Raw genomic sequence first — 16024 nt, forward strand, 5'->3', positions numbered from 1 at the left:
GTCAGACTGCATAGGCAGCAGCTCTATCGAGATGAGATGACTTGGAATGAAATAGTCATCAAATAAAACAAATGTAATATACACAACTGAAATATTGTATTAAAGTAATGTGAATAAATGATGGTTAATAAGTGATAAGCAGTAATGGGCAGTCACTACCATCATGGGACTTATATTGTTTTATTCTGTGTTACAGCATTCAACGCACATAATGCAAAATGCATTTAATGTTTAAAAAAAGAATGATTTTGTATTACAAACTGGGTGGTTCGAGACCTGAATGCTGATCGGCTGACAGCCGTGGAATATCAGACCGCATACCACAGGTATGACAAAACATTCATTTTTACTGCTCTAATTACGTTGGTAACCAGTTTATAATAGTAATAAGGCACCTCTGGGGTTTATAGTATATGGCCAATATACCACGGCTAAGGGCTGTGTCCAGGCGCACTCCGCGTTGTGTCATGCATAAGAACAGCCCTTAGCCGTGGTATATTGGCCATCTACCACACCCCCTCGTGGCATTGTTGAATACTCGTTTCTGATTGGCTTGAAGGGAATTCTAGAGCGTGCATTATTTCCTTATAATGCACAGTATATTTACACAGTAGAGTTCAATGGCTATGGTTCATTCTTACATGTTCTATGTTTGAGCTGCTTTTGAAAGCAATAGTCCAATTGAAAACATTATTGGCATTGTTGAATAACTATTTCATAATAGCAAGCCAGGACCGTTAGTTTGGTTAGCTAAACTAGCAAGTCTGTTTGTTTGGTTACCAAGGCAACTACTGTCGCTATCTAGTAAACTTGCTAACTACTTTAGTGAATGTTGAACACATTTCTAGTGGCAAATGTGTTAAATTATAGCCATGGTATAAAAGGGATAATCAACTCGTGGCTCTATGCGTTCTCTGGAAAATAATGCAACTCCCCAGAAGGTTAGTTCCACTCTGCTAGCGCGTCGTTGAACACACCTTCCACGTTGTTCATTATTTTCCATAGAACGCATAGATCCTCTTGTTGATTATCCCATACATAATCGAACCGAAACCGAACCGACTTCAAAAAGTACTAATCGCTCAGCACTAGTGAACGGCAAGGCACTGGAGTGATGAACCACCCTTGCTGTCTGTCTGGCCGGATCCCCTCCACTGGGATTCCCTGCCTCTGACCCTATTACAGGGACTAAGTCACTGGCTATCCCATGCCATCCCTAAGAGGGTGCATCACTTCATGCCAGGCTTTTTTCGCTATACTCAACTTGAATGGGTTGAGTCACTGACTTGATCTTCTTGTCCCGGTATGCGCCCCCTCATGCGCCTGAGGTGGAGGAGATCTTTGTGGGTTATACTCTACCTTGTCTCAGGGTAGTAAGTTAGTGGTCTGTTGATATCCCTTTGGTGGTCTGGGGGCTATGCTTTGGTAAAGTGGGTGGGGTTATATGCTGCCTGGTTGGCCCTGTCTGGGGGTAACTTTGGACAGGGCCAGTGTCCCCCAACCCCCCCGTCGCAGTCCCCAGTATCTATTCTGCAATAGTCTATGTGCTGGGGGTCTAGGGCCAGTCTGTCCAATCTGGTGTCCTGTGTGATCTTAGGTATGCTCCCTACAGTGAGGGAAAAAAGTATTTGATCCCCTGCTGATTTTGTACGTTTGCCCACTGACAAAGACATGATCAGTCTATAATTTTAATGGTAGGTTTATTTGAACAGTGAGAGACAGAATAACAACAAAAAAATCCAGAAAAACACGTCAAAAAAGTTATAAATTGATTTGCATTTTAATGAGGGAAATAAGTATTTGACCCCTCTGCAAAACATGACTTAGTACTTGGTGGCAAAACCCTTGTTGGCAATCACAGAGGTCAGACGTTTCTTGTAGTTGGCCACCAGGTTTGCACACATCTCAGGAGAGATTTTGTTCCACTCGCAGATCTTCTCCAAGTCATTAAGGTTTCGAGGCTGACGTTTGGCAACTCGAACCTTCAGCTCCCTCCACAGATTTTCTATGGGATTAAGGTCTGGAGACTGGCTAGGCCACTCCAGGACCTTAATGTGCTTCTTCTTGAGCCACTCCTTTGTTAACTTGGCCGTGTGTTTTGGGTCATTGTCATGCTGGAATACCCACCCACGACCCATTTTCAATGCCCTGGCTGAGGGAAGGAGGTTCTCACCCAAGATTTGACGGTACTTGGCCCCGTCCATCGTCCCTTTGATGCAGTGAAGTTGTCCTGTCCCCTTAGTAGAAAAACACCCCCAAAGCATAATGTTTCCACCTCCATGTTTGACGGTGGGGATGGTGTTCTTGGGGTCATAGGCAGCATTCCTCCTCCTCCAAACACGGCGAGTTGAGTTGATGCCAAAGAGCTCGATTTTGGTCTCATCTGACCACAACACTTTCACCCAGTTCTCCTCTGAATCATTCAGATGTTCATTGGCAAACTTCAGACAGCCCTGTATATGTGCTTTCTTGAGCAGGGGGACCTTGCGGGCGCTGCAGGATTTCAGTCCTTCACAGCGTAGTGTGTTACCAATTGTTTTCTTGGTGACTATGGTCCCAGCTGCCTTGAGATCATTGACTAGATCCTCCCGTGTAGTTCTGGGCTGATTCCTCACTGTTCTCATGATCATTGCAACTCCACGAGGTGAGATCTTGCATGGAGCCCCAGGCCGAGGGAGATTGACAGTTCTTTAGTGTTTCTTCCATTTGCGAATAATCGCACCAACTGTTGTCACCTTCTCACCAAGCTGCTTGGCGATGGTCTTGTAGCCCATTCCAGCCTTGTGTAGGTCTACAATCTTGTCCCTGACATCCTTGGAGAGCTCTTTGGTCTTGGCCATGGTGGAGAGTTTGGAATCTGATTGATTGATTGCTTCTGTGGACAGGTGTCTTTTTATACAGGTAACAAACTGAGATTAGGAGCACTCCCTTTAAGAGTGTGCTCCTAATCTCAGCTCGTTACCTGTATAAAAGACACCTGGGAGCCAGAAATCTTTCTGATTGAGAGGGGGTCAAATACTTATTTCCCTCATTAAAATGCAAATCAATTTATAACATTTTGGACATGCGTTTTTCTGGATTGTTTTGTTGTTATTCTGTCTCTCACTGTTCAAATAAACCTACCATTAAAATTATAGACTGATCATTTCTTTGTCAGTGGGCAAACGTACAAAATCAGCAGGGGATCAAATACTTTTTTTCCCTCACTGTATAATTATCCTGTCTGTCTCTCTCTGTCTCCCCTCCCGGAGGACCTGAGCCTTAGGACTATGCCTCAGGCCTACCTGGCCTTACCTGGCCTGATGCCTCCTGGCTGTCCCTGTCCTCAGCCCAACTGATCGTGCTGCTGATCCAGTTTCTGCTGTTCTGCCTGCAGCTATGGAACCCTGACCTGTTCACCCAACGTGCTACCTTGTCCCGAACCTGCTGTTTTGACTCTCTCTCTCTATTTCTCTCTCATGCTCACTCTCTCTACCAGACAAGCTGTCTCGACCTCTGAATGCTCGGCTATGAAAAGCCAACTGACATTTACTCCTGAGGTGCTGACCTGTTGCACCCTCTATAACCACTGTGATTATTTGACCCTGCTGGTCATCTATGAACGTTTGAACATCTTGAAGAACGATCTGGCCTTAATGGCCACATACTCTTATAATCTCCACCCGGCACAGACAGAAGAGGGCTGGTCCTCTAGGTTTCTTCCTAGGTTCCTGCCTTTCTAGGGAGTTTTTCCTAGCCACTGTGCTTCTACATCTGCATCACTTGCTCTTTGGGGTTTTAGGCTGGGTATCAGTATAAGCACTTTGTGATAACTGCTGATGTAAAAATATCTTTATAAAATCTATTTGATTGAATTTGATAGGCCAGATGGAATTATCACAATATTGCTTATCAGAGGAGACAGTGGTACTACTTCCATATAGATTTGTACCTATCTAATCCTTTAAGTTCACCTCAAGTGCTTCGGGAGTTCATCAGTCGAAGCACATTTGTTGGAAATGAAATCTTCAAAAACTGGCTACACATCACTGGAAGTAGGCTGCTGAGGTTGTGGAGCACATGTACACTCTCCACAGGACTTGAAAACACATCTCAAGTAGATGCGGGTCAAATCCTAGTCATCCTAGTAAACACATTGCAGAGTGTACATGCCTATCTGTCATATGAAACATTTACTAGAATTATTCCCTGTTAACTTATTAAAAGGTGGATGCCAGAGCTGGGGTTCTTCTCCCTTTGCTCTCTCTGAACTCTGTAATGACATTATGTGGGAATGTGCAGCTGTCAGGGTTCAACACATCCCTACCCCTGGCACTCTAATGTAACTCTAAAGTTCACAGTTTGCCTCCTAAGATTGTTCTTCCTCTCCCCCTGGCATATGTATGGGGCCCTATGAGGGGAAGAGGCCCACTGGTCAGGTTTGGACACCAACTGCAGTGGGAGCGTGTGGCTTTGTCTTTCACCCATTCTTTTGGGGACCAGCTGTGCCCGGAGTGCGAGCGCCGAGCCCAGTGATGCTGCTGCTATAAATATGCGTCAGGGAGTGAGTGACAGCTGTGCAGTGGACCAAGGACACACGGTCTTGGCACTCCACGGACGAGTCACTCCAAACAAGGCAACCCCAGCATGACCTGAACACCAGTGATATGTTTTATGTATCCAACTGTCTAGCTAATTCAGTCATTCATGTATTCAATTTCTTAATGTAGGTTATGTATTGCAGAAGAATTTGAATGAAGTAAATAAAAGGAAATGTAACTGAGAAAAACATTTTACGACAATGTCTATTTTTAAGTAAATATATTGTTACCGTTTCTGAGAGCAACGTGATGGTGAGTTTGAGTGAAAATAATGTCTATGCCACAGATTATTGTCTATATAAGAGAATTGAGACTGGGTTTTTGTACCAAGCTGTTTGTTTCTTTGTGTATGTGTGTGTGCCCTTTTCAAGTGTTACCACCTGTCTTTTGTTAAGAAATAAATAAATAAACATGGGCCACACCAGCTGTCTCTGGCAGTCCGTTCAGAGGTCAAGGGCTCCCACCGCTGGCCTTGTGAGGTGGTGGACACTTACAACTTTTATCTCAACAACTTTATCCAAGTCTGCCTCTAAACTGGGGAATAAATAAATACAGAGAGTATTGTAGAGGTCCAAAACCATCAAAATGTACCAGGCTTAAAGTCCTAGAAAGGAATGTTTTCAATATTCCATGATTTAACTCAGAGCACACATCACAGCCCTGACACCTAGCAGTTAATCCTTAGCCCATGGACCATACTTTCCATACTCAGGTTTGGTTCATGTAGAAATCCATATGTGATGGCCTAGTGCAGATGTGACATGCTGATAGTGATGTGAATACCCTGAGAACTGAATACATGTTTACAGTGTGAGGTCCCTTATTTACTGGGAGGTAGTGGAGGCTGTTTGGGGTGTTTTTGAATGATCTTGGGAGGACATTGTTTTCTTTGTGCTGTGGCTGGCTGCCCAGCGCGGCAGTGTCGTCTGTTTGTGCATAAAGTTAGTGCTCGGGAGTTGGCGCAGACAAAGGGAGTGCCTGAGCTACTACCCAGTGGCTGGATGAGGCCGAGGTTGGGGCCGTAGTTCGGGGTTGGGATGGGGGCTGGGTGGATGCTGCCTTGTCTGTGCACCACAGAATTGGTGTGCTGGGGAGGGTGGTGGGAACTCCCAACCCATCCCCAAATGCATAACACAGCAGCTGGATTTCTTTAGATGTGCAGCGGGGGAATAATTAATCCAGTGTTTGCAGTTTACTTTCATTAAAGGAAATGAAAAGGTGATTAATATGACACATAACAATTGAAAGTATTCAAAGGTATTTTCTCTGCGGACTTGGCTGCAGCTCTGGAACAATGACATGCCACCGCTAAAGACCACCTATCCTTGGCTGCAGCTTATGGTTTCAATGGGGTAGAGAAGACCCACAGTATTTTCACATTGTGTTGTCTGTATACAGTCCTCTCACTACCAACACACACTTATCGGGTGTTGCTTGTGCACAGGCAACAATGAAGACTCTCCTTGACAATATCTAAAGGTCGACAGTGGAAAAATCCTCTTTCACCAGTTTGAATGAGAATTACTTCAATTTCTCATGCCAATTATTATATGGCTTTATTGACACAAATCCTGTCTTAGTTTAGTGTCAGATAATTTGGTGTCTTGGTCAGTAGAATACAAAACATAGGATTGAACAACTAAATCACAAAGTGGGAAGAGCTGTGGACCTATACATGATGTTAACATGGTAATATCAGGAAACGCACAAGAAAGACATCCACACGAGGCACAGAAAAGTGTTCTGTTTAATCTATGCATAATCTTAATAAAGACCTAACTCAAGATTGTCACATCTCCACAGCACGCACACACACAAGCACACTCTGAAAGCGCAAACAAAACACATACAATTACAGATCAAAATAAATTGCCTCAAGTTCTACACAATGTCAATTCTGAATAAGATTGTCCCCTAATCTATAAACCACTAACACGGAAGCAATTGATTACTATAAAATATACCTTTCTTATTAAAAAATTATATTAAATTCTAATGGCACTTCTACAAATTCTAAGATTTCCATTGACATTTAGTAAATCAATTGAGAGAGTCAAATGTTGCACAAGAAACAATTCAATAAATATTTCTCATGATTATACACAATTTCACAGTCTTAACCTGCCAAAGACAAAGATTCCAGTATTAATGTAACCCAATACTCAGTTTTAGACTTAAATCCTACACCATGAATTAGGAAAACAGAACCCCACTGATCAGGAGCAGTGGCATGAGTTTTCATACATGTCATAAATCTATATTCAGTGTTTCACATTAAACATGACATCTATGGAAAACAATTAGGTTAATTCCTAAACATGGACTTGGCTTAGAGCCAAACAAAAATACTTGCATTCAGTTTGCTTAACATTAAATTGAATTCCAGATTAAAAACCTTTACAGAGATTAATTAATTTAACAGTAGCAAACTCCAACCCTGAAACTCGTCTCTAAAAGCAGCTGAAACGGGCTTAGTTGACGTTTTGATACAATGAAAAAAATAAAATGAACAGAAGTTTGTGTAGTCTGAATATCATCACAGCAGTCTGTGGCAAATGTAGTGTACAAAAAGGGCAAATCCAGGTGCAACACTTGTCTGTGTTTCTACAAGGCACATTCTGTAACAATCCTGGAGATATAAATAATGACTGAGAAACCATCAAAAGAGAAGATTTCACTGTTTGTTTTCTACCCCTGTACAACTACATGTGCACATTAGAGAAAACAATACATCAACAATACATCAATGTTTCAACTGCATCACATACGAAATGATCCTGTCAAAAGAGTGAGACAAAATATGCAACAAACTACATTCCTTTGTGTTGATTGAAATACCACAAATTAACACTATATGACATTTATCTGAAACACACACAGCTTCATGAAATATTGGGAAACTCATTCCAAGGGGAGGATGATGAAATGCGTATATAATTGGATGTTAATAAATACTACCTACATACTACTATTCTCATTATAAAGTTCCGATTAATGTTGCGATACCTTATCTAAAAAAGGTTCTTGAAAATCAGGCAACACCAACACTTGAAAAGAGAAATACGCTTACAATTATAGAGATTGTGTTGATAGTCACTTTAGTATCCTCTCCACATAAAAGAACAATGAAGCACTTATCTAATGCATGCTGGGAATCGAGGGCTGATCTTCGATGCCTCCAGACAATGCACCTGTTTACCGTCTTCCAAGTCTCCCTTTGCTAAATACATTTCTCGCATTCCAACGGCTCCATTCAATACAAAAAGTGCAAAGAGAGACTCATGGTGCCTTTTTCCCCACAGCGAGGGTAGAGATGCACAATGATCCCTTGAGAACTACCTGGGACAGGAGAACAATGCTCGTATTGTATGACTTCTATAGATATTCTACACCATATCGGTGTGTTTGTTCTTGTGAACAACTGCTTCCTCTGCCGGAACAGCAGTCATAGCAGTATTACTCCCTGTTTTGTTCTGATCTGGAGTGAAGACATGGCCTGTGAGACCTTAAATATGAAAAGGAAACCAAGTTCACTGGAGTGAGACAGGAAAAGGAAACCCAAATCACGGTGGGAGGGAAGACATGAAACTCTTACCTAAGAGATTGAAGCCTTAATGAAACACTCTACTTGTGTTCTTCTAATACAGAGAAATGACATACATATTGATAAATATAATATATATTTACATTAAATATACAAATAGTAAAATAGCAGCCTAGACAATATCAGTGTTTAAACTATATGCATGCTCAAAACAAGTGCTTCGCTATGTTCGGTGAGAATACGCAATTTAAGATTTCTGTGTAAGATACATTAACAGACCAATTCGTTACAGTAACAGGATTTGCAGAAATTAATAAATGACCCCAATACCAATTAAATAGTACCAAGATGGCAAGGCAAGACATCAAAAGTCTCTAAGCTCGAGAAATCAGTTCATCTTTACAGATCACACCTAAAGTAAACCCTGAACTAAGTTAAACTAATAAATAATTCAGATCAAGTCTTCTCAGGACAGATGAAACCAATATCTTGGACTTTTAGTGCTACTCACCTTGTATGAATCATATGTATAGCATCAAAATGAACCCAACTACAATTAAATCCTTCCAACACATAACAGGCCCATGAAATCCACATTCTGTCAAGCTAAGTTCCACCAAAGGATTCACTCAAACATTAAATCAGACATCAGTAGTACTTCAACATTAACAGAAAAATTGATAGGATACAGTATAAGAGTAAATGCAAGGGGCGAAATAAACTCAGTAGATTTAACATTTTGAGCTACTGATGAACAGACAGTGTGGCAGCAATACATCCACAGTACACCATCTCCTCAGAGAAGCACTGAGGCACACACAGTATACTTTGACCATCTCTCCCACTCTCTGCCCTGTCTATCAGGGCATGTCTCCAGCATTATTATATGGACAGCAAAGGAATATGCACATGTGGTTACCCTTTCTTTTACAGTGCTGTAATACAGACAAATAACCCAGAAATTGAAGTCAACAATTGTTAATGAATAAAGAGCTTGATTTTACGCCACATTTATTACATTCTTGTAAGTACACTCATTAAATCAATTGGCATACAAGTGCCAAGGGCTATCACTGAGTGACCAAGTTATTTCCTGGTATTAAGGCACTGTAAAGGGAAAGTGCTAACCACGTTTTTGAAGGCCCACAGATTAGTTGTATTGAAGGCAAGAGGTCCTATGCTTGTATGAGAACAACAGGAGTGTCAAGAATTTCAGTAGGCACCAGTGTTACAGGCATTAGCTGCAATCTTTAGTAATTACCACCCAAACTGTATATGCATCATGCTAGAGCGTAAAGGTGACAAAACAATTCACTTTTAATGTTCATACAGCAGCCCGATTCTAAGCTGTGATTAACATTGAAAGGCCAGTGTAGAAAAAAAGTTACTCCTTCAGGACATGCTCCATCTTACTATGATGTGAAAAACCCTTGCAACTCCTGTATTTATTTTAGTCCTCTATTCTAAGGAAACATTCTGTGGTCTGCTTCATTCCTACCATAAAGAAAATGACAATACTAGCTACCAAAAATCCTTATCCAGTAGTCCAACTTCAAATATTTTTTCACTGCCTTGTGATATTTCTTCCTGTTAAGCAGGTCGACTAATAAATAAGGTTGGATTTAAAATAGATTGCTACTCTAGGACGGTTTTAGTTTCCCCTTCCACATGTGCACTAATCAAAATGTTGTTCATCCATTCAGGAGTGTGCTATAATTCACTTGGAGATGTGTGTAGAAATGCGTTTCTTTTAGCAGAATACTCTCTTCATCAAGCTCAGCAGTTTTGCACAACCAAGACAGAAATAAACAAATGCAACTGATTTGTCCACCTTCAACATATATCCAGCTTGAGTGGAAAAGCACCCCATGTTATTCTTGTAAAACTAAATAATACAAAGTCCAACATCTTTCCAGTGAAGTCCAGTTTTGTGCATTATAAAGTTGCTACACTTTAACTTAAGAAATGCCACATGGATTAGAATTCCAAAAGGATATGTCTTTAACAATTTCTGAATATGTATAACTAGTACTTTACTAGGGAGGTATATGCAGTAGTAGTACTCAGGGAGTGATAAGACGCTACTCTGTTTTATTTCATGGCACTGGTGAGAGGGGTTTATCCAATGGCGAGGGTCTTGACAAGGCCACAGTGGAACTTGCGGATGTGGCGGTAGAGGTCCCCAGACTGGGTGAAGCGCCGCTCACACCACTTGCAGGCGTGAGGCTTCTCACGTGTGTGAACCACGGCATGCCGGCTCAAGTTATGAGAGTACTGGAAGCTCTTGCCGCACTGGCCACAGGTGTATGGTTTCTCGCCAGAGTGTGTGCGCTCGTGCCGCTTCAAGGTGTACATACAGGAGAAGGTCTTGCCACACTGTGAGCAGGTGGGAACAGAGCCGTCGGGGGAGAGCTTGGAGCGCGCCCCGTCCTTCTCGCGGAAGTGAGAGCTGAGGTGCAGTTGGAGCACATGGGGACTGGGGAACACTTTGCTGCAGAGTGGACACACACACACCTGTTGCCCCGGGGGCAGGAGTACCCCACTGGAGGTGGAGATGTCCGAGAAGGCCAGGTCGTCCTCCTCCTCACTGTCCCCCAGCAGCCTCCCCCTCCTCTCCTCACCCTCTCTGCCCCTCGTGCCCCTCCTTCCTCCGCAGCCCACCCCCTCCTCCTCCTCCATCAGGTCTTCCTCCTGGGAGAGCAGGGCCACCGTGGAGCCGTTGTTGGCTGGGAAGAGGGCAGCGAACCCTGTCACCACTGAGCTCCTGGCACTATTCCCAAAGCGCTGGCTCTCCGGGCTCATCGGCTCACTGTCCTCCTGCTCTGACAGCAAGTCGTGTTCATCTTTAACAAGTGGCTCAGTGCCCTGCTGCTGGCTGTCGAGGGCCAGCTGTCCCGAGACGTAGGAGGGGTGTATGGGATCTCTGCTAGACAGTGGCTTGAAAGACAAATCCAGAGCGCAGTCCATGTCAACTGAAGCGCGGGACCTCTGGGACAGCAATACTGTGGAACTACTGACATCAGCTTTTGTTTTTCCAGCTGTTTGGACGCAGGGCTTGGCCTCTGCTGACACATAATTGACACCTACAAGGTCCGGGGACCTGCCAGGGTGACCGTTTGCCTTCTGCCTACTCTGTGCAGACCTATCACAATCTGTGACAGCCAGCCTGACTTTGCTGTTGTCCATGTCAAACTCCTCTGCTGGGGGGGCACTCTGGGGCAGCTGCTGTGTCTGTCGCCGGCCTGGCCCTGGCTGCTTGCTCTTCAGCTCACTGTCTGAGGAGTTCTCCTTCTCCAGACAGCTCAGTGCTATCCCCTCGCTAACCTTCTCATCCAGGTAGCACAGTTCCTTATCTTTCCGCTTGCTTTTGCACACTTTCACTATATCATACATGTGAAGGTAACTGGCCGCAGCCAGGACATCCTCCACTGGCAGAGTGTTGAATTCCAGCTTCCCCTCATACATAAACTCAAGGAGCAGACTGAAAGCCGGGGCTGTCACAATGTCACTGTTCAGATGCACAACGTCCCTTTTGTCTGGCTGGTCCCTGTAGAAGAGATGGAAGTACATGCTGCATGAGGCCAGCACGGCTCTGTGCGCTTTGAATCGTGCATCCCCTACGAGAACAGTGCAGTCACAGAGGAAACCTTGGAGACGTTGCTGACTCAGGCACTGCAGCAACTGGCGGCTATGGTCTGGGAACTCCATTCTTCCTTCATAACCTGATGAAAAACAGGAAAAACAGGATATTAAATCAACGAAATGCTGCCATTTAGGGGGCACCACAGAGCGTTAGCAACACATCTGGTGGGTGTACGAGGAAACTACAAACAAAAGTAACCCAACCACAAAAAGGAAATGTACAGGAAAAAGAATACAACTTGCAGAAAATGCCACAAAGTAGTCTATCAATGCAAAGCAAACATTAGCAATTAAAATGCAAGACATCCACATGCAATTGTTTAAAAATAAAAGTTAAAATAAGACTACATTTCCATTTTATGTTAAATAGAAGCAACATCCCTATTACAATATGGTAAAAGGGTCCTTATGTCGACTTCTTTACGCATCAATAGGGCTACTTAATCAATATAAATATTGTTATATTATTCTCGATTAGCCTACAGCTGGAGGTGTGTGTGTTTTTCAGTGTTGTCCTGTTGAGCTCTCCTACCTTTCTCTCCAGTTACAAACAGCAGTCCTATTAGTTAATCACTCGTTTTTGAGCTTCACATGGAAATGTGAAACGGACGGACTGGGCACAGTCTCACGCACGCCTTCACAAAGACGAAAACGATCGCTATTCAGCCGTTGTTCGTGTTTACTGAACAATCATCAGGAACCGTTCATTTACCAAGCACGCACACATAGAGACAGGCAAAAACTCAGGTTTGTGGATACCAGCACTCGCCCATCGGGCAAGGTTAAGAAAAAAGCCAAGGGAGTGAGTAAACTTGTGCTCTGTTTGCTAATTACACTGCAAGCTGTGGAGTCAGCTGCTCTGACATCACCGCAATGGAAACGCTACCTCCAGCTGTGCTCCCCTTTATGCCATATGTTACTCAATCGAGTTACGTACAAAAGACACACAAACTTGTTTAAGAGGTTGCATCAGTCCCAACACTAAAATATTATACACTTTTTCAGAAAATGCGTATTTTATTTAAGGATTAAAGGACACTTGACAACAGTCGATATATGGATAACTTTATAACGCGTCGTTGTTCCTTTTACGCACTGGTCAGCCACAACTTTAATGATACATCATTTTGTTCTATTGGTGTAAAAACATTTAAAGTTATTAAAATAACAATGGCCAGACTAAAAAAACAAACATAAATGTCCCTATGAACTTTTAATTAGGCCTAAACTATAATAAACAGAACATACAAGCGTTTGCTTTTCGCGCACTAGTTTAGCCTGTTTTAACGAAAGGAAAACTACAAACAGAGCCAAGACCGCAGGAAGATAACGCTACATGGTCGTAAATCATGGCTCGAAGCCTTTAAACAGCAAAGGAGCTCAGCAACTGTCGCTGACCAAGCCAGCTGCGCTGCATGGAGGTAGCGCTGGGTATTATAACTTTCGGTTTCAACATTTTCGTAACGCAATACTTACAGATATTTTCCTTGTCGCCGTGTTTTCTTAAATGTTCTGACGTCCTTTCATGATGTACGGACAGATGTTCGCTTCTCCTGTCGTTTATTGAGCTCAGTTCGACCCTGGCAGGCAAGCTGCACTCAGCGCTGTGTGTCAAGCAGGTTGTTAATGGACCAGTCTCGCGATAACGCCGACCACAATAAGTTCTGTACTACTGCATGAACTCACACAGTGGCAGCAAGTAGCAGTGTTCTTTGAGAACATAATTTGACCTACCTAAATCTATCTCCCTTTTCTGGAATATATCCACCTGGGAATTGATTGATGCTTTCAACGATTTCTGTGTGCACAGTGCATAATGTGTGATTCTCTTTCTTCTCTTTAATGTAAATGGAATAAACATTTATGCTCCCATTCTATAAACAGTATTTTTTTGTCTGAGAAGGATGCAGAACAATCTTTTTGATATTCCAACAGATATGTATTTTTATCTCATTGGTGCAACTTATATTGGATGAGCCCAGGCAGCAGGAAATTGGAAGTCCAAAAGGCAGAAAGTTTATATAAATAAAACAGAAAAATAAATTAGGGGGGTATCACAACATGCCATAACCCCAACTCTCTGTCACATCTATAAGAAAATATACACTTTGATATTTTCTTTAGGAGTGATGGAACCTGTTCAATAAACACACTGTATTTATTTATCAAAGAGGAGTTAATCATAAGGCTTCATTATGGAGAGTAATTAACACCAAAATACAGATGTTTCTCATTTTCACTGGTCGTCATAGATTTCTAATTCCAAATTTTCAAAATACATATATTGAGGGAAAGAAGTTGCTCTTTCGTTTAACTTTTTAATTGCTGGAGTTTATAAAGCACAGTACAGATAGGGGCTTCAAGTTGCAGCTGCTCTTCTTGTGGCCCCCTCCATACCCACACTGCAACTGCTTCAGTCACCTTTGCCCTGTGTTCCAGCTGTCGTGTGTTTTGAAAGGGCCATTTGCAGTTACTCGCTGTCCCTTGACAGAGAGGGGAATGAGCAATGTGACAGGAGACGGCAGGCACTGGTCAGAAGGGGCCACTGGCTAAAGATCCAGTTACTGCTTAATTCCATTTTTAGTGTACCATGGACAATTAAATCTATAATCACCATGGCATCTTGTCCCAAGCCTTGTCCACGTTAGCCAAAGCAAAGCTCAAAAGAACAGCAGGTTTATTTTTTGGTGTTCTCTCATCCTGTCAGTCAATATTGATTTTAGTGGTGAAATATCTATGATCTATTAAAGGCATGTAAAATCTTCCTGTTTGGTCAAAAGGTCCAAAAATGAGGAACCAGTAACATAAAATATGCATAAGAAAGTAAGTATTATTGAGTGAATTGACATATTATTCAAAAACGTATTGCAATAACAATGGTCTAAAATTATTTCTAACGTATGCCAACAATGTATTTGTTAGGCCAATCCATGCAAAGAACAGCTATGTGTATAAGAATGGGACCACTGGCAACCCCTGGGTACCTGGCCTCACAGACCCAGGCAGCAACCAATAGAGGAGGGGTGGTGGTGCTGGTGTGGTATGTGTTTATGGGGTGAGACAAAGCAGTGGTTGTGCCCAGGGATTGTGGCCTCCGAGAGAGGCTCAGCATGGTCAAGATTCTCACACACACACAGAGAGAGAGAGAGAGAGAGAGAGAGAGAGAGAGAGAGAGAGAGAGAGAGAGAGAGAGAGAGAGAGAGAGAGAGAGAGAGAGAGAGAGAGAGAGAACTTCCTGGAGGTTCTTTCCACCTCTCTGCAATCATCAATGACATTCTCCCCCTGACCCACTCTTCGCTCAGATAGACAAAGGCCCTGCATTCCTCTGCAGTCTGACTGCCAGGCCCAATTTAACCATATCACTCATTCCCTCTGGACCAATGGGTTCATCAGGGGGCTGGACATTAATTTTAATTGTTAATTGCTATGCATTTTAATTGTTAATTGGCTTCCCCCCAATTGATTAAATTCTATCTAGAATAACATTAAAATGACAACTGTGGTTTTGTTGTAGAGTTGAATGTATGAAATGTCATACTTTCTCTTGATCTGAGCCTTTGACATAGAAGCTGAACACTTTTATACTCCTATATATATATCCTATTCATAATTAGCAGCAGGACATCAGGTGTGTCTTCTTTACATTATCTCAGATGTTGAATACAGTATTCAAACCATTCCAAACCAAATCATTTAGCACCAAACAGATGAAAAGCTAAGCAGCGTTGGAGCAAAAGTATGTGAGTAAATAGCTATACAGAAACACAAAGAGCTAATGTGTGATGGCAGTACACTGTCTGCTTTTCTCTGCCCGAAAATGTATAGTGGTTATGAACAGATAGAGAGGAAAAGAGAGACGGGCGGTGAGGAAGCAGAATTTATGCTCATCTGGTAGTAGAGACTGAGGCAAAGAACTAAACATGGTCCTTTGACCTTATTAAAGAAAGATCAGTTACAGCCCAGGGTGCACCACTACACTACTCTCCACTGGGGCAAAGTTTCAACCCAGGGAGGATGAAGTCATCACCTAAAACATCAACAGCAGGTTATTGGCTACAGTCGGTCAGCCCTGTTTCTATTATGTGGAGCAGCGTGAAAGTATGAGTTGTGAAGAGCTCATTTACAGTACAAGTGACAATGAGAGGAAATGGCACAGAACTGGAGGGAGGAGGCAGTTGGTCAATATGTTTCATCAAGGGGAAAGGGTTTCCAGCAGCCCCATGCTCCTCCATCCCCCTGCCGTTGTGATATTACTCAA

At 42.7% G+C, this 16024-nt stretch overlaps 1 protein-coding gene across 1 annotated transcript; it reads right to left on the reverse strand.

Moving 5' to 3' along the window:
* Positions 1-6309: 6309 nt before the first annotated feature.
* On the reverse strand, positions 6310-13394 carry LOC121539232 (zinc finger and BTB domain-containing protein 18.2). Its single transcript, XM_041847574.2, has 2 exons — positions 13243-13394; positions 6310-11846 (listed from the first exon to the last, which is right to left on the reverse strand). The coding sequence occupies exon 2, from the start codon at positions 11830-11832 to the stop codon at positions 10243-10245; it is 1590 nt and encodes a 529-aa protein (XP_041703508.1). The 5' UTR covers positions 11833-11846; positions 13243-13394; the 3' UTR covers positions 6310-10242.
* Between the last annotated feature and the right edge of the window lie 2630 nt (positions 13395-16024).

Source organism: Coregonus clupeaformis, chromosome 25 (genome assembly GCF_020615455.1).
Source record: "Coregonus clupeaformis isolate EN_2021a chromosome 25, ASM2061545v1, whole genome shotgun sequence".
NCBI lineage: Eukaryota > Metazoa > Chordata > Actinopteri > Salmoniformes > Salmonidae > Coregonus > Coregonus clupeaformis.